Source organism: Delphinapterus leucas, chromosome X (genome assembly GCF_059928025.1).
Source record: "Delphinapterus leucas isolate spDelLeu-1000000601 "Yukka" chromosome X, BTC_Dleu_Yukka2, whole genome shotgun sequence".
Taxonomy (NCBI): Eukaryota; Metazoa; Chordata; class Mammalia; order Artiodactyla; family Monodontidae; genus Delphinapterus; species Delphinapterus leucas.
Window position 1 is genome coordinate 127,276,801 of NC_143150.1, and position 21,234 is coordinate 127,298,034.

At 46.4% G+C, this 21,234-nt stretch overlaps 1 protein-coding gene across 6 annotated transcripts in view; it reads right to left on the minus strand.

Moving 5' to 3' along the window:
* WWC3 (WWC family member 3) overlaps nucleotides 1-21,234 on the minus strand; it is a 120,897-nt gene that overhangs the window by 93,900 nt on the left and 5,763 nt on the right. Inside the window, exon 1 of one of the 6 annotated variants that reach the window (XM_089904805.1) lies at nucleotides 935-7,818. The exons of the other annotated variants lie outside the window; for them this stretch is intronic. Within the exon in view, the coding sequence (XP_089760931.1) occupies nucleotides 935-1,182 (248 nt within the window). The 5' untranslated portion in view covers nucleotides 1,183-7,818. Of the gene's footprint in view, nucleotides 1-934; nucleotides 7,819-21,234 lie in introns of those variants that run through there. 6 annotated transcript variants of the gene reach the window in all.

Sequence of the window (21,234 nt, forward strand, 5' to 3'; positions counted from 1 at the left end):
CAGACATGGACCATGTCCATCATCACGGAATGTTCTACTGGACGGCACTGCTCCAGAGTCACAGGGAAGTGGGAGGATGCTGATCTCCCAGGGGAAGGAGGCTGGGTGAAATGGGGTAGAGAGAGGCAGCGGACAACAGCTCACTGAAGTATTTTCTCCGAGCAGCATGTATTTTAAGGTTTAAAATCTTAAAATACATTGACACTTTGGCTCACTAATCCCACTAGTACAGTGGTTCTCAACCAAGGGACACTGTGCCTCCCGGGGACACCTAGCAGTGTCTGGAGACATTTTTGGTTGTCACAAGGGTGGAGGGGAGGTGCTACTGAGTCTGGTAAGTGGAGGCCAGGGATGCTGCTAAACATCCTACAGTGCACAGGACAGCCCACCATGAAGAATCACCCAAGCCCAAATGTCAATAGCAACACCTATGAAAAATGATCTAAAATAGGTGAAGAGCTTAATGTATAAAGAGGGGCATCACAGTACTAGGTACAATAACAGGAAAAAGGAAACAAGCCAAATGGCCAACAATACGGATGGGACCCAATAAATTACTGCCCACCAACAATCATGTAATAGTTAGTCCCTGAGGACCTACCACACGCCAGGCTCTGCTCAGGCACTGTGGGCAAGGGAGCAAACAGCAAAACAGAACTCTCCTCCTTGTGAGGTCTACCTGGGATAATGTTTAAAGTGTGTTTAATAAGACACTGGAATAACTTGGAAGGGCTTTGGTTACTGGTCAGGGAGAAAGGGTGGCTATAAAATTACTTGATATATCACTGCATTTTGGTTTCTTTACTTACAAAAAGAAAAAAGACTAGATACAGAAAACACTCAAACACAACAGTAACTGTAGGTAGAGAGCTGGAGGGGACTGTGGGATGTCTATACAAATAAAATAAGCCATTTTGTATGAGAGAGTGTTTACCCAGAACCCAAAGCGGCCTCCTCTCCTCTCCTCTTCCCATGATCCCATCGGACAAGTGCGGCCATCACTGAATTCTCCCCGGATTCCTGCTTCTCTCTGTCTAGAAGAAGGGCAAACCAGACAGTGAGAGCTGGAAGCACGTGACTCCAAGGCTGTCCCAGAGCCAACTCAGCCTGCAGCTGTGTTCTATCCGGTTTGCAGTGTCGGCCCTCAGATATTCTACCAAAACCCCAGTGGATTTCCAACATTTAACCTCAGCAGATTTCATTTCAAATACCTGAATTTCCAACTCCCTTAGAAATAGGAAGAGCTGGCACGTGGGGATAAGAGTCCCCAAAGACAAAAACGGCTAAAGCTGATGAGGGCCATCCCCTTAAGAAGGGCCACTCACTAGCATGCCACAGTCCCCACCACTCCCTGTGACCTCTGACATCTGGCAGTTTGGTTGGGGGCCCAGCGCCGGTAGGTGTTTGAGGCTGTAGTCACCACACCAAGGTGAGGTGCAGAGGTGGGCAAACCCTTCCTGGAGCATGGCCCAGCCAACAGACGGAACGCACAGGGAGCTCCTGCCACGCAGAGCTAGGCACGAGGCTTGGTATAAACGATGCTTGTGGTTGCAGGCAGGTAATCTTGGCTAAGGATAAGAGAGCTTGGGGACCCCACCCTAGGAGAAGCTCTAAGAAATTTGTAAAGGGCTATTCATTTGTTTCAATACTCACTACAGGAAAGCTATTTGAGATGCCAAGTGCCAGGAGTTAACCTCCAGGAATTCAGCTCAGCCAGGGAGCAAATAAATAACAAACAGCCACTACCTGACAAACTCCCTCAATGGGAGGGGCACACAGAGGGCGATGGAAGCTCAGAGTAGGAAGCGATGCAACATAAACATATGTGATTTTTAGGTTCAGCAGAACATCAAACCCTGAGGCCCCGTCACTGCTCCAAAGCAATAACACAACGGCATTTACAGCTAGCTATTCGACCTTTCGTTCCCCTTCACAAACCTCAGTGTTTCTGGTTTCTCACGTCAAGGCTTATGTGCCCGAGTTTTATGATGAGATTGAAATCATCAACAAATACTCATTCATTACCGTGAACAAGATGGGGTGCGTACGACAGTGGATTTCCACACTGGCTGCAAGGAGAATCAGCAGGGACGTGTGGGTTCACCCCGGAAGCTGGACCTCATTGATCTGTGGGGGAGCACGAGCAGTAGTAGATTTAAATGCTCTTTAGATAATTATAACTTGAAGTCTGGCTTGAGCCAACTCGTATAAGTGAAGCTCTCACAAGTAAATAGTCATCCGGCCCCTGGGGGACGGGGGCACCTCCACAGAGAGGGAAGATGGGAGGTGAGAGGAGTCAGGAACTATATACGGGAAGCACAGGATCAGTTACTTTAAGCAGCATCTGCTTTTCAAACTGAGAATTCCACCTAGAATATTTAAAGAGCCTTTAGAACTCTAATCAAATAATTATTTATTCAGCCCAGGGGTGGGTGATGGCATTGCCACTCGGCAAGTGCAAGAAAAGCTCTGGGAAACACGAGGGATGAGGGCAGGCCCCAGACAGTGTACAGTCTGGGAAAGAGGAGAGAACGGAAAACTGCCAGCCAAATACATGCACTAAAAACATTTCACGACGATACGCTTCTGTGTGTGGTAAAGAGTAAAATGCCACGCTCATCCCACGGTCAGTTTCTCCTCTTTCAGAGGGAGATGGTGGTTCTAAAACAGTCATCAATTTTTAAAACTGGTACACAGAGCACGTGCTAAGCATGAGACATACAGCTGACCAGGAGACTATTCGAAACAGACTTTCCTTTGCCTTCTTTCTAAGGGTGAATGTGATGCGGCACTTAAGTAAAATGATCCTATAAACACTGCCCAGCAAAATATACCACGTGCCCTAACTTGGAATTTAATAAAACATGCGCACTTCTATGGAACTGAATCCCTCTGAGGTGACCTTTTTCTTCTGCTTTTCTGCCCATCAAAACCCGTTCTAATTAGGAGTCCCTACGCTGTTGCCAAAGTGTGCATGGAAGTAAGTCACTTTCGACCAGCTGGAGACATGGGCCGGGGAGGCCAGGGGGCACAATGCAGCAGAAGGTACAGGAAGGAAGAACACGGCAGGGCCTCGGCCCCTGGGAAGCCAGGGGCGAGAAGGGACCCACCAGGGTGATGCAGGATGCTGTGGGAAACAATGCCAGGTCAGCGGAAGAGACTCCTATGACACAGAGAGCCCTAGGGAGCACGCCCTGCCCTGCCCCCATGCTCAGCCTCCTATCAGATAAGAACTTCGACTAGAAAGCTCCACCAACCATCCCACGACCATCCCACCTTCTCAGTTTTGAGCCAAGCCCTCAGCCTCCTTTGGAATTAGGGTCATGAGGTAGGGGGATAACAGACTGATGATACTTTCTTCAGAGTGGAAAACCGCAACATTCCACATTACCGTGATTGAAGCGGAAACACCGCATGCAAGCACCAATCGTGCTCTCCCCATCAGAAGAAACCAAAACGAAACAGTAAGCGCACAGCTCAGCATCTTACACACGAATGCTGAGGTGCCCTTACCATGGGCACAGGAGAAACAGGCAGATGACATGTCACCTCCTGAGAGGCCTGACGACATGGCAAGTCTTGGTGGTACTCCAGGGAGGCCAGGCCATCCTGTAATGTGAGTGAGTGTGATGCTCTGCACAGAACATTCTGGAGAAAGGGGAGCAGGGAGCTGATGCCGGCTGATCCTTTATGGAGCTGCTGGATTCTCTGTTTTGATGACACCTAACCATTCAGTCAGGTCGTCAGTCACCTTAGCTAAACTACTGTTTCACCAGGTAGTTGTTTGTTTGTGCGGGAAAGGGGGCTTACCAGAACCCCATGGTTAGGGGCCAAGGGGCTGCGTTTGTTTGTTTTCAGAAAGCTTCCCAGGTGTTTTGCAGGAAGCCCCAAGAATCACTGGTCCAGATCAGTGGTTCCTGAGCTTGGTTGCTAATTGAACTCACTAGGAGAACTTCTCAAAAACGGACACCAGTTGCAAATCATATACCTGACAAGGGTCCAGTATTCGTTACATATAAATAACTCCTAAAATTCAACAACAAAAAGGCAAACAACCCAATGAAAAAATGGGCAAAGGAATTGAACAGATATCTCTCCAAGATATACAGACAGCCAAAAAGCACATGGAAAGGGGCTTAACATCATCAGCCATTAGGGAAATGCACGCCAAAACCACAATGAGATACCACTTCACACCCACGAGGATGGTCGTTTTTTCAAAAAAGCAAACAGACAAACAACAACAGAAAATAACAAGTGTTGGTAAGGATGTGGAGAAACTAACCCTCATGCATTGCTAGTGAGGATGTAAAATGGTACAGCTGCTGTGGAAAAAAAGTTTGATGGTTCCTTAAAAAGTGAAACATCAAATTACCATATAACCCAACAATTCCACTCCTAGGTATATACCCAAGAATACTGAAAGCAGATACTCAAACAGACACTTGTACATGCGTGTCATAGCAGCCCTACTCACAAGAGCCAAAAGTTGGAAACAACCCAAATGCCCATCAACAAAGGAAGGGATAAACACAATGTGCTCTATCCGTACAATGAAATGGGATTCAGCCCTGAAAAGGAATGAAGTCCTGATCCGTGCCACCACATGGGTGAGCCTTAAAACATTACGCTATACACAAAAGACCATACATTCTATGATTCTATTTACGAGAAATGTCCAGAATCAGCAAACCAGAGAGACAGAAAGCAGATCAGTGGTTGCCTGGGGCTGGAAAGAGGGAGGAATGGGGAGTGACTGCTTAATGGGTATAAGGTTTTCTTTTCGCTGATGGAAATATCTTGGAACTAGACAGAGGCAGTGGTTGCACAACACTGTGAATGTACTAAATGCCACTGAATTAACCATTTTAAATGGTTAGTGGTTAATTTCATGTTATGTGAATTTCACCTCAATCTTTAAAAATGGGAAGAAAATGGATATCAGGGGGCTTCCTGGGCCCTGCTGATCAGAATATCCTGGGGGGGAGATATACATATATATACCACCTTAAATTAGTATAAAACCGAGAGCATTTCTGTGGCTAAGACCTCAGGGTTTTACCTGATGCTATATTCATCATGGGTAAAGGGTATGACATGCTGCCCTCCCTCTCTCTGAAAAAACTATGCATTTTAGAAAAATTTTTTTTTAATTTATTTTTGGCTGCGTTGGGTCTTCATCGCTGCGCGCGGCCTTTCTCTAGTTGCAGCGAGCGGGGGCTACTCTCCGTTGCGGTGCGCGGGCTTCTCATTGCGGTGGCTTTTCTTGTTGTGGAGCACGGGTTCTAGGCGCGCGGGCTTCAGTAGTTGTGGCGCACGGACTTAGTTGCTCTGTGGCATGTGGGGTCTTCCCGGACCGGGGCTCAAACCTTTGTCCCCTGCATTGGCAGGTGGATTCCTAACCACTGCGCTACCAGGGAAGTTCCAAAACTACGCCTTTTAAAACAGCATAAATAGATGTGTAACATTCAGAAAAACGAAAATAATGACAAAATCATGGCAACGAGGCACTCAAAAACAACGGAACCAGGACAGTGTGTGGATTCAAAATCACGCCCCCAAAATGATGGACGGACCCAGAGTGTAGTCTGCAGAGATGAACACAAAACAAACTGGAGAGGTGACCTCAACATCACCGGACCGTGGTGTGCTCATTATGGACACCCAAATAAGGGCAAATGTTAATGGACCCTAACGAGAGCTGACAAGGACCAGAGGGAAAGGTGAAACTGAAGCTGCCCCCCAGGCCAGCTCAACAAAAGAAAGAACGATGTAACTCTGAGCTGGCTGGCACTCCGTGGTCAGAGATGTCATCAGGCAGAAGGGACCCGGCCGCCTGACTGCTGACGGCCCACGTTCAGGCTGCAATGTTTGCGGGAGCGTGTGAGGTGCAAGACCCCCCTCGGAACAGACATGGTGCCTGTGGCTTCAAGCCTCTGATGTTCCAATGCTGTTCACTGTGACGGTTCCTGGAGGTGTTTCAGAAATCTGGCTTCAGGGACCTCCCTGGTGGTCCAGTGGCTAAGACTCCATGCTCCCAGTGCAGGGGGCCCAGGTTTGATCCCTGGTCAGGGAACTAGATCCCACATGCCGCAACTAAGGAGTCTGCAGGCCACAACTAAAAGATCCCGCAGCTAAGATCCAATGCAGCCAAAATAAATAAATAAATATTTTTAAAAAAGAAAGAAATCTGGCTTCAGTAATCCTGACTGGAGATGGTGACGTTTTGTGTCATTGCACAATTCCACCGGAGTGGAGGAGTTACCATGGAGGGACCACCATACGTAGTATTCATTTGCTCCCTTATAAACAAACTGCACTACAATTAACACTCGCCAGCACCTTTCTTTCCCTGCTTCTGGAAAGTTCTGACTTTGATCCATCTTTCCAGTAAGTCTAAGGCCTGATTATCAAAAGAACAATGGCCTAAAGGTCACACTTCTGTTTCACCTTTACTTTCAAGGGGGGAAAAAAAGAACTTAATACGGGAACAATTAACTTTACGTAGGGCTACCTTTTTGGTGAGAAAAAAACCCAGCTTTGCAAACAGTACCAGCCAACTGTTTCACAAAACCAATTCCAGTAACTCGTATGCCTGTGGTACCGTTATGTCATTGGTTTGCTTCTCGGAAAATTTCCCAATTTTTGTTTATTTTAGTAATTTGGAATAGGTCAAGGCACCTCTTTTAACTCCAGGTGGAGAGGTAAAGCAACCAAACACCAGTGAAACATAAAAAAGATCACGGGAAAGAGAGGAAAGACACAAAGGCGTGCTTGTGTTTTCTGGTCCACAATCAGTGAGGAGCTCCCGTGCAATCCAAGTTGACTTTAACTACCCACAAGTCTGGAGAGCAGGCCACACACCAACCTCGCAGCTCAGGACGGCAGAAAAACCAGGAAGAACTTAGTTCCTCCTCCTGCCCCACAACCTGCCTGGGATTAATCCACATGGTTTTACTGAAAATGGGAAAAGTAGCACTCCTCCCCGAAATGATATGCTAGGGTGTTATTTCCACTGGTGCAAAAAAAGGGATGCCACCCACTCCAACCAATGAAAGAGTGGCTACTAAGCACCCCAAACAGACGGAAAGAAAGCCTATGTTTCTCTACTTTACATAACAAAATAAAAGTTAGCCCGGCTGAAGGAAATGCAGACTTTGGATTCCAAATATTTACTGAGTTGGCACTGGATTTAGAACTGAGATGCTGACAATGACTCAGGAAAAACAAGGATTTTATCAGTTACATGTTTACATAAAACTTTATACTGATCCATATTTTTAAAGGAGCCAGGTGATAAATGGCATAAGAAAAAGAATTCTATTAATAATTTTCAAGGTAAAGTAAGTACATGAGTTCTTATTTTGAAATGGAAAGAATGTCTAAAGCCCCAAGATAGAGCTGAGAGTTGCTCAAACGGGAATTATTGGTTCTGGCCACCAAGGTGGCACTTAAAATGCAAATGGTGCTCTGTCCTTCTCCCTTAAGTACGTGGAAATGCAAGAAGCTATTCTTGGTAATCCTTGACATTTTCGTCAAATGCCATCTACATGGTGACATCCTGGAGGTTTATGATATTGGAGGGGAGATGGTTTGGCTTCCAGTGTCTTGCTGAGGTGAATGAGATGGCAATCGCGGGTTGACCTGGGCCGGACCAATCACAGAATGATTTATGTGAGATGCTTCCTGAAGCAGTCCGTCTATCCACGGCCAGCAGAGCACTGCCAGGTCGGCTACGTGCCTTTCCTGAGGAAAAGTCACAATGTGAAAGAGCTCTGCAGAGCTGGCCACTGTGGACTCCAGCCTCATCATTTTAGACCCCAAACCACCCAACCATTAGGAAGTAACTACTCACTTTTTTTTTTAGTCATAATAATAATTAAAAATTCATTTCTAAAACAAGAATTTACAACATTGTATGGGCATTCCCAAAGCATATGTAAATCTTCTCTAAAGATATACTCTTTAAACACACCCCTCAACTGCTAAAATAACAAAAACGAAACACATCTGCTGCACAGCGGTTCCCGTTCATGACATTCCTCGCAGCCCCGTCAGCAAAGCTGAGGACAGTCCAGGGAAAAGGCCCGGCTTCCTTGTGCCGATGCTGGCAGAACCCTGCACTCCCCCAGCCCACAAGGATCCAGAGGCAGGGTGACGCAGACAGGCCACTACATGCCAGTACCAAGCCCTCCCCACAAGTTGTGAAAAACAAAAGTCTCCAGATGTCGCCCCTAGCTGAGAATCACTGTTGGAGTGGAATCCGAGAGCCTGGGGTGGGAATCTCTCTTACAGCTTTGGGCACCGGCTGCTAGGAAAATCTTTAAGTTAACTGTTGAAGTGACTTAACGTCTTTCACCACCTTCCTAACCCCGTTTTAGCAACTTTCCCATATCCCACCACTGGCATGCGAGCCCCGCAAGAGCGAGGACTTTCCAGGGGCATCAGTATAGACATGCGTTCTGACAGCTCCCTTTCAAGACCAAACAGCACAATGATTTGGGTAAACTTAACTTCAACCCAAAAGTAAGTTCACCTGTGCCTTTAAATGTACATCCAAAAGCTGTTAATACACATATGAAAACTGTCTTGTAGGTATTGCACAAGGTAGCCAAGAAGATATAGCTGAAGATCTTGACCCTGAATCAACTTCTCTTATTCTTACTATCTGTCCAGTATTAAGTGCCTATTAATTATGGAACAAGGTCTAATCACGTGACGTGAATTTGTAAAACCTCTAACATCACCAAGTACTACAAATACCAAATTCCGGAACACGATGACATCCATACCTGGAAATCAATAATTCTGTACATGTTTGGGGTTTTTTCAGATTTGCATCCTAGCTAATACAAACTACAATGAAAGCTGAAGATGCAAACGCTTTGGTGGTGTTAACACAGCACACAAACAAGCATGACATCGATCACAAGTCAGCAAACTAAGTCCCAAAGGCCAAATCCAGCCTGCCTCCAGTCTCTGTAAATAGGTTTTTATTGAACACAGGCAGGCACATCCACATTTAGGTATTGCCTATGGCTGCTTCTGAGCTACAACAGCAGAGTTGAGCAGTTGCAACAGACACCCTATGGCCCCGCCAAACCTAAAATATTTACTATCTAGCCCTTTACCCAAAAAGCATGATGGCTCTGCTCTAATCTGTTCATAACATGTCATTTCCAGCAACTTCATGTACCCAGCCACAAAACCAAGGGAATGCAAAGAACAGCTCTAAGCAGAGAGGAAAAACAGTCACCACGCACTCTGACTGCTTCTTTACACTGGTGAGTCTCCAGTGCTACACAAGTAGGAAGAAACTAAGGAAGCAATTCAGAAGCAGAAGTGACATAAAGGAGGGAGGAAAATTTGACAGGTAGAAGAGAAAAGACCTTGAAGAATCACTAAGCTGAATGACTATTTATTCCGTACGACCACAAGAACAATGAAAATATGAGTGTCTACTACACTAGACATTGACCTTAGTGTCCCCGTTTTCTGAAAAGAGGAAACCAAGGCTCACAGAGTCCAAATGCTGCCTTAGGGCACAGGTGAAACAGCAGAGCCTCGAGTCAGACTCAAGACCATCCATGCCTAAAATCAAGGCTAACCACATCCGGGTGGCCCGTGTGGTTACTGGTACATTCCAAGAACATACCAATGCCCATGTTCACTCATACAAACCTTAACTATCAAGAAAATGTTACATTTTTTTAAAATTAATTAATTAATTTAATTATTTTTGGCTGTGTTGGGTCTTCGTTGCTGCGCACAGGCTTTCTCTAGTTGCGGCAAGCAAGGGCTACTCTTTGTTGTGGGGCACGGGCTTCTCACTGCGGTGGCTTCTCTTGTTGTGGAGCACGGGCTCTAGAGTGCAGGCTCAGTAGTTGTGGCACACAGGCTTAGGTGCTCCGTGGCATGTGGGATCTTCCCGGACCAGGGCTCGAGCCTGTGTCCCCTATATTGGCAGGCAGATTCTTAACCACTGCGCCACCAGGAAAGTCCCGAAAATGTTACATTCTAGTATATCCAAAAAGAAATAAAAAGCATATAATACAATTTTAAGAGGTTCTTTCAAAAACGTGTGAAAGATAAAAATGCTGATATTGAAAGTCCCAGGTATCAATTGGTCCTTTATCCACAAACTTCATTTTACCCCAAAGGCTGCCACATAATCAGATATCACATCAACTTTTGTAAACAAACAGCAGTGCTACTAAGTTGTTCTATAAGATAAATTCCTCTGAATGAGAGGCAGTTTCCTTCATGAAACCAACTATATTTTTAACCTAGTAATGATTACCAGGTTGTAACATGGTAGTACTCTCCCCTTCCAGTTGGCCAAACTCCTGGGCAATGTTAACGTGTGGCTTCTTGGTAAGTGTCCCTGGCAATTGTATGAACGTTTTAAGAAGCCCAGAAGCCTTTTGCACGGTTAGAGGCTGCCAAGTCTAATTTACATAGCCTGGTCTGTCCAATTATCAAGACAAGGCAACCACCTGAATTTAAAAACAGAGTCACTTTAAAAGACTTTTAAAAACAACTTTATTGTGGTATAATCTACAAACCATAAAATCTTCCCATTTTATGTGTAATTTCAATGATTTTTAGTAAATTTACTTAGTTGTGCAACACATAATCCAGTTTTAGAACATTTCCATCATCCCAATCACACCCTTGGTACCCATTAGCAGTCACTCCCCTTTCCTACCCCCAGCCCTAGGCAACCACTAATCCACTTTCTACCTCTATGGATTTGGCTTTTCTGGACATCGTGTATCAGTTGAATCATACAACGTGTTGTCTTTTGCTTCTTTCACTTAGCACAGTGTCTTTGAGGTTCATCCATCACCTCCCTTTTCATGTGAAACCTATCCAGTACTTGGGGCTGATATCTAGTGACTGCACACCACAGTTTAATGCCGGGTTGGGTATGAGGCTGGGAAGAGTTAGAGAAAGCATGTGGAAGGTTCTCCACAAATCACTGTACAATGGCTGCTGTATGATGTACCTGGGCTAGTGCTAGCAAACACATGCGCATGCATCCCTTATGTCAATGACACGCATAGTGTGCATGGCAGGCACCTCTGGGGGCGCCTGCCCTTCTCAAATGAAGCCTCTGTTATTCCAGGAAGCAGAGATGGGCTTCGAGAGGTCTGCAATCCTCCTGAAAGCATATGCAAGCTTCTGTGTGCTTGCGCGTGTTTCCAAAGTCAGAACCTCTACCTTGGGTCCAATTTCCTGGGGCCAGTGATCCCAGTGCTTTAGAGTCCCTGCACTCAACCCAGCCTCAGAGCACGTCTACCAAGTCTGTCAAATGCATGAAGGACACACGAATACTCACAAAAGAGAGATGAAGGAAAAACAAATATTAGAATTCAACCATATAAACATCAACAATTTAACAGTTCCAAAGACCACTGTAGTAGTAAAAAAGACATTAGTAGAAAAACTGGTGAAATCCAAATAACGTCTGGAGTTTGGTTAATAGTAACGTATCAAGGTAGGCTTCTTAGTTCTGACAAGTGTACTATGCTAATATAAAATAGTAACAGTGAGGAAAACTATCCTATCTTTGCAACCTTTCTGTAATTCTAAAACACTCCAAAATAGAAGTGTATTCCAGCAAATCAACAACCACTGGATTGCATTTATCCCATGCCTAGATCTCTTAGGGCAAATATGGAAAAAAAACAAAACACTACAGAGAAAATAACTGCACATTAGCAGCATAATAACTACAGTACTTATATAATCATACAGATCAGGGATAATCTAAATGGTCGAAAACAGAGGGATATTTAATAAACGACAGCACAGCTGTTCAGTGGCAGCTTCTACCTCCAAGAAGAACGCCAGTGGCGAGAACACAGGGCAACAGGGGATAGAGACACAGAAGTGAGGATGCCTTTGCCGGCTGCAAGTAACAGAAACCCCAATTCAACTGGCTTTAAAAGATAAGGAGACTTTGCTATTTTACATTTCACATATGAAAAGCTGCTGCAGGCAGGCAGCTCCAGAACCTTATGTCTACCCACCCACCTTAACAAAGATGCAGCCTTTCCACTCCACCACCTTCGGTTTCTCAGCAGCTCCCTGCTGGTTTTCACGGCAGCAACTTGGCTGCCCAGCTCCAGGTTTAGGTGGAGACACGACATTAACTGGCGGGAGTTACTTCTATGTAGGTCTATGGGAACAAGGAGCCTTCTGCTCAACCATGCCTGTCTCAGACCTCCCCTCACAGCTCGCTGGACAGCTCTGGGTCATGTGCTCCTGCCTCCGCCAACCGCAGGCCTAGCTGCTCTATGACTGGCTTAGGGCCACCTGAGGCACTACTGACATTTGGGGCTGGATTATTCTTTGTTGTGGTAGGGGCCATCCTGTGCTTTGCAGAATATCTGGCAGCGTTCCTGGACTCTACCCACTAGATGCAAGTAGCACCCCATACCCACCTCCAGTTGTGACAATCAAAAACGTCTCCAGACATTGCCAAGTGCCCCCTGGGGCGGGGGGGCAATTACCCCTAGTTGAGAACCACTGGCTTAGAGCCATCAAGACTTCACCAGGAGCTGCTGAGAGGGTCACATTCCCTGAGTCAAGACAAGGGTGGCCACTCCAACAAAACAGGGGCTCTGACAGTTGGCAAGAAGGCACTGCTCTTGAGAACTCTAGAATATATAAGAAAGTGAAATACAGAAACACAAGGTTATCATTATGAATAAATAAAACCTGTTTCTACAGGCATAATTACATGAAACAAACGTTTATTGAGAACCTGCTATGTGCTAGGTACTGTACAGAAAAAGCAGAATAAAATGTAAATAAGTGAGTTAAAGGAAAGGAGGTAGTTAAAATTTTTTTTAAAAACCTATGAATAACTAGATCTCTGCTTGATTCCTTCATTTTCCAATTTCCTTTTTAACATTTTAAAATAATTAGATTCACAGAAAGTTGCAAAGAAATGTATAGGGAGGTTCCATGCACCCTTCACCCAGTTTCCCCCAAGGTCCTATCCTGCATAAATACAGTACAACCCCAAACCAGGTAACCAACACTGGAACAATCCACACAGCTTATTCAGAGTTCACGTGCTTCCGTGTGTGTGTGTGTGTGTGTGTGTGTGTGTGTGTGTGTGTGTGTAGTTCCATGCCATTTTATCACGTGTGTAGCTTCTAGATACAGAAACGGTCCACCACTACAAGCCTCCCTCATGCCACTCTTTTACAGCCATACCCACCCCTGTCCCCCACCCGTAATCCTTGGCAACCACTGATCCATCCTCTACCTATAGTTTTCTTATTTCAGGGATGCTACATAAACGGAGTCCTACCAATTTCATTCTGTGCACTGTGTTGCCTGGAATGGTACAGTGGAACGGGGTTTGAGCACCTCTCGGTTTCCTCTGAAGGGGAGCAGGTTAATGAAGGGCTTTCCCTGTGACACCAGTCCCATGGGGTCTTTCTGTGTTGCCAAGTCTGTAGGGAGAGGTGGAGAGCAGCTCTGAGCAGGTACATATGTGCACATGCACAACTCCTGTAACTGGCCTTTAAAAAACACACAAGTGGGCTTCCCTGGTGGCGCAGTGGTTGAGAGTCCGCCTGCCGATGCAGGGGACACGGGTTCGTGCCTCGGTCCGGGAAGATCCCACATGCCGCGGAGCGGCTGGGCCCGTGAGCCATGGCCGCTGAGCCTGCGCGTCCGGAGCCTATGCTCCGTAACGGGAGAGGCCACAACAGTGAGAGGCCCGCGTACCGCAAAAAAACCCCAAAAAACAAAAAAAACCCACACAAGTTCCTAAAGCACAGATGAGGGGAGGGGAGCCTCATTTACCTAGGAGCACAAAAGAATGAGAGTCCCTATACCCGAATTCTTCAGGAACTAAAACGTTTTGTACCTTTGAACCTTAGCTTCTTAATTGTGTATTTTTTTCCAGTATTATTCAGATATAACTGACATATAACACTGTGTAAATTTAAGGTGCACAAACATGCTAATTTTGATACACTTATATATTGCAATAATCTGATTACCACAGTAGGGTTAGCTGACACCTCCGTGACATCATATAATTACCATTTCTTTTTTGTGGTGAGAACATTTCAGATCTACTCTCTTAGCAATTTTCAAGTATACAATACAGTGCTATTAGCTATAATCATAATGCTGTACATTAGATCCCCAGAATTAACTGTGTATTTTTAATGAAAATCGTTCTAAAAGTGCTTATTTTCCTGTCTTCTTATTATAAAGTACAGTTCACCCTTGAACAACACAGGGGTTAGGGGTGCCCACCCACCAGAAAGTCAAAAATCTGCATATAACTTATAGTCAGCCCTCTGTACCCACAGTTCTTCCGTATCCACAGTTCTGTGCTGTGGTATTTACTACTGAAATAAATCCAGCGGACCCATGCAGTTCAAACCCAAGTTGCCCAAGAGTCAACTGTAGTCTTTTTTTTTTTTTAAGATTTATTCATTATTTATTTATTTTATTTATTTTTGCCTGCGTCGGGTCTTCGTTCTGGCACGCGGGATCTCTGTTGAGGTGTGAGGGATCTTTCATTGCAGTGCGCGGGCTTCTCTCTAGTTGTGGCACGAGGGTTTTCTCTCTCCAGCTGTGGCGCACAGGCTCAGGGCACACGGGCTCTAGTTGAGGCGCGACGGCTCAGTATTTGTGGCATGCAGGCTTAGTTGCCCCGTGGCATGTGGGATCGTAGTTCCCCGACCAGAGATCGAACCCACGTCCCCTGCATTATAAGGCGGATTCTTTACCACTGGACCACCAGGGAAATCCCTCAACTGTAGTCTTAATTGGCATGTTGTTTAAATAATCTAATCTAACTTTCCCTGCTTGTCTTATGACAGATGCAGCAGCCTTTCAGGGGGAGGAGAGAAGTCTCTATTTAGGTTTCCTTGACTAAAGGGTCCCCCGCTGGGTTTTATCTTTCTGAGCCCCTTCTCTCTAGTTGGTTAAACTTCCCGCTGGGGTCTTCTTATCCTGTGTCCCCCATCCCAGCCCCCATCTACCCCACCCCCAGTGACTAATAGTTACCTTGAATAGACCCTGTATTCTCCTAAGATCAGAGGTCAGCAAACGTTTTCTGTAAAGAGCCAGACAGTAAATATTTCCAGTTTTGCGGGCCACATGGCCTCTGTCCAGAGACTCAACTTTGTCCTTATAGCGCAAAAGCAGCCAAAGACAATAACTAATTGCACGATTGTGGCCGTGCTCCAATAAAACTTTACCTGTGGACACTGAGAGTTGAAATCCATATAACTTTCATGAAATACTACTCTTCTTTTGATTCTTTTTCAACCATTTAAAAACGAAAATCCCATTCTTATCTTGCAGGCTGTATAAAAACAGGTGGCCAGCGGGATTCAGCTTGTAGGCCGCTGTTTGCCAACCCCTGTCCTAAGATCTCCCAGGGGCAGTCATCACATGTGGGAAACAGTTTACACTCAACAAGCATCAGTTCGTCAACTGACAACAAGTATTGTTTTCTTGTACATGTAAGAAAATCCAGCCACAAGGAAATGTGGGGACTTGCAGGTGCAGGTGCAGGAGCGGACCTGGACCCTCTGTATCTTCTGACTTCAGGGCTGACCATCTCCCCCCACCAGCCACCCCTGCTCCCTCGGCAGCAGGCTGGTAACCGCTGCACTGTTGGCCTATTATTTCATGTAGGTTCTTTTTGTTTTCCCAGCTGCATTTTCATCCCCTTGAGGAAAAGGCCTAGGCGATATTAATTATGTGTTACCCTCCATGGCGCCTGGCACAGACTTAGCATCTAGATTAATAAAAATCCTACCATATATTCGCTTCTGGCTACCTGTTCCTAATTTTAGAAAGAATGTGAAATATTTTATACTGCTCTCTTAAAGTGACAAACTAAAAGCTAAATTAAGTTGATCTCTTTTCTTTGATCCTCAACTGATTTTTCTTAAAGGGTGACAGCTGCTTCCGTGGGCAAAGTTCGCACGGCTGCCCTCAGTTAGGATCACATGATGGTGTGTCCTCTGCATTAAACCAAGAAGCAAAAGCACAAAACCAGATCCCTACAACACATATGAACCTCAATAACATTAGGCCAGGTGAATGAAGCCTGACATAAAAGGCCATCTGTATACAGCTACAGAGATATGAAATATGGAATATAGAATTCCACCTATATGAAATGCCTGCAACAGGCAAATCCATAGAGACAGAAAGTAGATTGGTGGTTTGGCAACTGCCAGGGCTGGGGGTGGAGAGGGGAGCAGGGAGAGACTGCTTAATGACCACAGGGTTTCCTTCTGGGGTGATGGAAATGTTTTGGAACTGGACAGAGCGGTGGTTGCACAACACTGGTAATATACCAAATGCCACTGAGTTGTTTACTTTAAAATGAGTTATTTTGTTATGTGACTTTTATCCCAATAAAAACAAGGTTTTTTAGAGAATGGTGGTAGATCTGTACATTCTGACGGTGGAAAGAGTGCCTAGACATATTGTTAAATGAAAATGGCAAGTCACAGAAAAAAAAATTGATAGCAAAATCCCATTCATGTAAACTTCCAAAACAAGTATCCGGGCTTCTGCGCATATACTTACGCAGAGGTGCAGAGAAGGGACGAGCAGGCCACAGAGCAAGCTATTATAATGCTGGTTAGCCGGGGAAGGGGCAGGCAGGGATTTTCTTGTGTTCTGCATACTTCCACATTGTGTCATTCTAGCTTCAGTGGGTTCCCGTATAATAGAAAAACACCCCAGGTCCCTGTGGGTCTGAACATTTTAAAGGGCATCCACCGTCAGGACCACGCACATCTGTGCATCAGAGCACAGCGCCAACAGAGACTCGAAAGTGGGGTCTTCAGGAGAGAAGCACAGCTGCTTGCAAAGAAAAACTCAATCAGGCAGCTTTTTGGGCACCAGGATGTCCAACAATTAATTTTTATTAAGTTTCTTGCTCCTCTGGCTGCATCCATCAGTTGATTAATCACATGAAGTGCATTGAGCTTCAGAAATGAGTACAACAGGCCTCAGAGGGCCTACTGTCAGGACAGTATCACCCCCTCTTTACAATCTTTAAGTTTCTCTTAGAGAAAGGCCAGTGTGTGCGAGGGGCATTTCCAGACAGAAGAAGAAAGGAGGGGAGGATGCGAACATGGGTGGCTGCAGTCAGACCATCCCTGAACTGCTCTCTGAATGCCAGGCCCCCTCCTGGAGACTGGAGCCCGGCGAGCTGGCTGGGTGTGACCCTGGCCTTGTCCCTGACCTGCCAGTCTGCCAGTCGTGCTAGCAATGAGCCAAGGACGAGGGCACCTTCTCCTCCTTCAAAATCAGACAGATGACCGTCTTTGTCCAATTTGCAGAGAAAAATTAATAAAGGCACCAAGTCTCGCAATGTTGAGACTGCCATCTCCACTTCTGTTAAACATCAGCACCTCCTATATCTCACTCCTCCACCAGCCCTGGCACAAAACTGTGACTCTTGGCTACACACTGTAATCTCCAGGGGAGCTTAAAACTCGGGGCTACCTGGCCCATGTGGGGAGGCGTCAGCATTCCTGAACTTCCCGGCCACTGTGCACAGCCCCAGTGGGGAAGACCACTCCAAGTTCTCAAGGAGCCAAAACAAGCATCAGACAGACTGAGGACAGACAACAGCTGATCACAGCAAGCCTGAAACCTCGTATTTTTCACGGAGTACACGAGGTCGTGTTTATATCTTGACACTGTAAACCTATGAATGGTCATTTTTCTCTGAGTAAAACGGTTGGGAGTTGACATCATGGAATTAAAGACATAGCTATTTCCTAGATTCTGCAAGGACACCTGGACAGGGAGGGCGCTTCAGGGCGGCTTCCAAAACGCGGTGCAGCCCCACCAGGGAACAGTATTTGGCAATGAAAGGGAATGGAGCCCTGATCCACACTGCGACTCGGACAAATCTCGAAAACATGATGCTGAGTGAGATAAGCCAGACGCAGAAGGCCACAGATTGCACGACTCCATGTACATGAAATGTCTAGAACAGACACATCTATAGAGACAAAGAACAGATTCGTGGTTGCCAGGAGCTGAGGGAGATGGGAGTTATTGCTAAAGGGCACAGGGTTTCTTTTTGAGGCAATGAAAATGTTCTGGAATTAGACAGTGGTGACGGTTGCACAACCTTGTGAGTGCATGAAAAACCACTAAGTAGGGCACTTTAAAATGGCACATTTTATGGTATGTGAAGCATATCTCAATTTTTAAAAACCAGGGTAATTTTCAGGACAAATCCAGTTGACCCATACACTAGAGGGCTGCCCCACACTGCAGACAGGCACCTTTGCACAGGACGGAGCTCACCTCCTGCAGTGGTTCTCTGGTGTCCTGCCCGAGCTCCAGGTGGCCTGGAAATGTCACACTCACTGGGGCAGTGTCCGATCTCCTGACGGCACTGAGGCTGGCACACAGGAGCCGCTCAGGAGAACTCTGCCTGGCTCAATGTCCCACCCACTGAACTGTGGGGCTTGTCCCCCAGGGGTTGGCCCAGCCAGCTCCCTTCTTCTTTCCCTCTCCCTCCCTGAACCCCTTGAGCTTTAAGGAAATAAAAAGAGGGCCCTCCAGATGGAAAATGTTGAGGATTCTACAGCTCCACAAGCAACTTTTCAGGATGCCCTTGCCCCATCTTTCTAGAGCTTCTGAGCAAAGGCAGAGGCCATCCTCTCACCGGTGGCTCCTTTGTCCACAGAGGGATGGGGATGTCTCTTGGGGGCATCCCAGGCAACCTGATCCCCGTCTCTCTCGCGCGCTCTCACGCTCTCACGCTCTCTCTCTCTCTCTCTCTCACACACACACACACACACACACACGCAGACACACACATGCAGAAGGCCAGGCCAGCTCTCTCTGGGTTACTGCAGAACACTGAAGTGTTAACAGATTCATTTTCTTTTTTCGGCTGTGTTGGGTCTTCGTTGCTGTGTGCGGGCTTTCTCTAGTTCCGGCAAGCGGGGGTTACTCTTTGCTGTGGTGCACGGGCTTCTCATTGTGGTGGCTTGTCTTGTTGCGGAGTACGGGCTCTAGGCATGCGGGCTTCAGCAGTTGCACCACGTGGGCTCAGTAGTTGTGGCTCGCAGGCCCTAGAGTACAGGCTCAGCAGTTGTGGTGCACAGGCTTAGCTTCTCCGCAGCATGTGGGATCTTCCCGGACCAGGGCTCCAGCCCGTGTCCCCTGCATTGCCAGGCGGATTCTTAACCTCTGCACCACCAAGGAAGTCCCAAGATTAATTTTCTTCTGTTCCACTGCATACACACTTGTATACACTCGACATTCAGTATCTACCCATTGATTGAGAATATTCTACAAATTGAAGAATACATTCATACTACTTTCCCAAAGTTTCATGTACTCGTATTACCATTTGCATGGTTAGTAAATTCAGGGGTTTTCACATAAATATGTTTAACGTCCGTTCTTCATGGAAAAAACAGACAGCAGGTCTCTGTGGTCTTACCCCCTGTTATGGAACATCTTAGTAACCACCAATCTGCTCGAAACAAATTCAGCTCCTAAATGTGAATCATTGCAACCAGGTAGATAGAAGGAGTTCAGCGAGTCTCCATCAGACCATCTGGCCCCCAGAGGACACTTGGCAATGTCGGACGACACTTTTGGTTGTCATGACTTGGAGGGGTGTGCTACTGGCAGGCACTAGGTAGAGACCAGGGATGCTGCGAAATATGCTACACTACACATGACAGTGTGACAATAAAGAATTACCCACCCCCAAATATTAATAGTACCAGGGCAGAGAAACCCTGCTCTCAAGTAACACCTGCCCAGTTTGGATACCTCTTAGGACACTGCCTGTCAGCAATACAGTAAGTTGAATGACTCCACATGTTTCTCTATGTAACCGACTCACTGAACATACACCATCAACAACAACGGTGGCAAAAACAGTGAAGGCTTATGAGTGGGGTTAATAGGAGGCCTCAGCTTGGCCCCTGGTGAGTCCCAGCTACTCCTAAGGTGTCGGAAAGATTCCTTTGGCACCCTCCCCCCACCCCGCTCCTGATTTCACGTGCCTTAATTCAAGCATCAGCTAAGTCCTGTGCCCTACTTGTCTCCTTCACAATTTCTCTGATATAATTCCTGACTTCTCTAGTCCTAGTGCCCCAGATATCTCTAACTTAGGCCCGTCGGTATCTGTTGAAACCTCCGACAATTTCCAAGTGGCCTCTTCTCTCAGAATTCCACCCTGTCCATCACTCATATTTGGCTAGCTCAACAAACAAGACGTGGTGCCTAACGTGAGTGAAACTCCAAGCTCAATCCACAAGGTGCAGGCCTCCCAGGAGTGCGTAAGGAGGCAACAAGAGAACGGATATAAAACGCCCGGCGCAGTTCCCCTGAGCGCCCGACAAATACCAGCTAGCGTGGCTGTTATCAACGGACACCAAGCTGACCACATGCTTCCATGTCTCTGGGAGAACAACACATGGGGCGAATCGGTTTCCTACTGCTGCTGTAACAAACTGCCACAAACCAGGTGGCCTAAAACAACGCACATTTATTACCTCACAGTTCTAGAGGTCAGAAGTCAAAAATCAGTTTCATTCTGCCAAAATCAAGGTGTCAGCAGGGCCGTGTTCCATCTGCAAGCTCTGGAAAAATACACCTCCTTGGCTCTCGCAGCTTCCAGAAACTGCATGCATTCCTCAGCTCGTGGCCACATGACTCCAACATCTGATTCTGCTGTCACATCTTCTTCTCTGACTCTGACCCTCCTGCTGCCCTCTTGTAAGGATTCTTCTGATGACCCTGAGCCCACCCAGATAATCCAGGATGATCACCTCATTTCAAGAGTCTTAACTTAATCCCCCCTACAAATGCCATTTGTGTTGGAAGGTAACTTATTAACAGGTTTAGGAGACTAGGACATGGACATCTTTGGTGGGCCATTATTCTATCGGGGCGGGGGGGAGGTGTCTGTTAAATATCAAACAACAGTGAATATAAGATAAAAGTAACCAGTGGGTATAACACAGTACAACGGGCACACGGTTACCTAGCCAAGGGAAGGAAGGTCAGGTTAGGTAGTGGATTTGGGCTCAACTCCGGAGTCAGACAGATGCCTCCTCGTTGGCTCTGGGAAGCGCGGTTACTAAGTCAACCCCCTTGGCCTCAGCTCCATCACCTGTCCACCTACAACTCATGCAGCCCTCGTGGGCTTTCAGGGAGAGCATCCACCAAGTGCCTAGA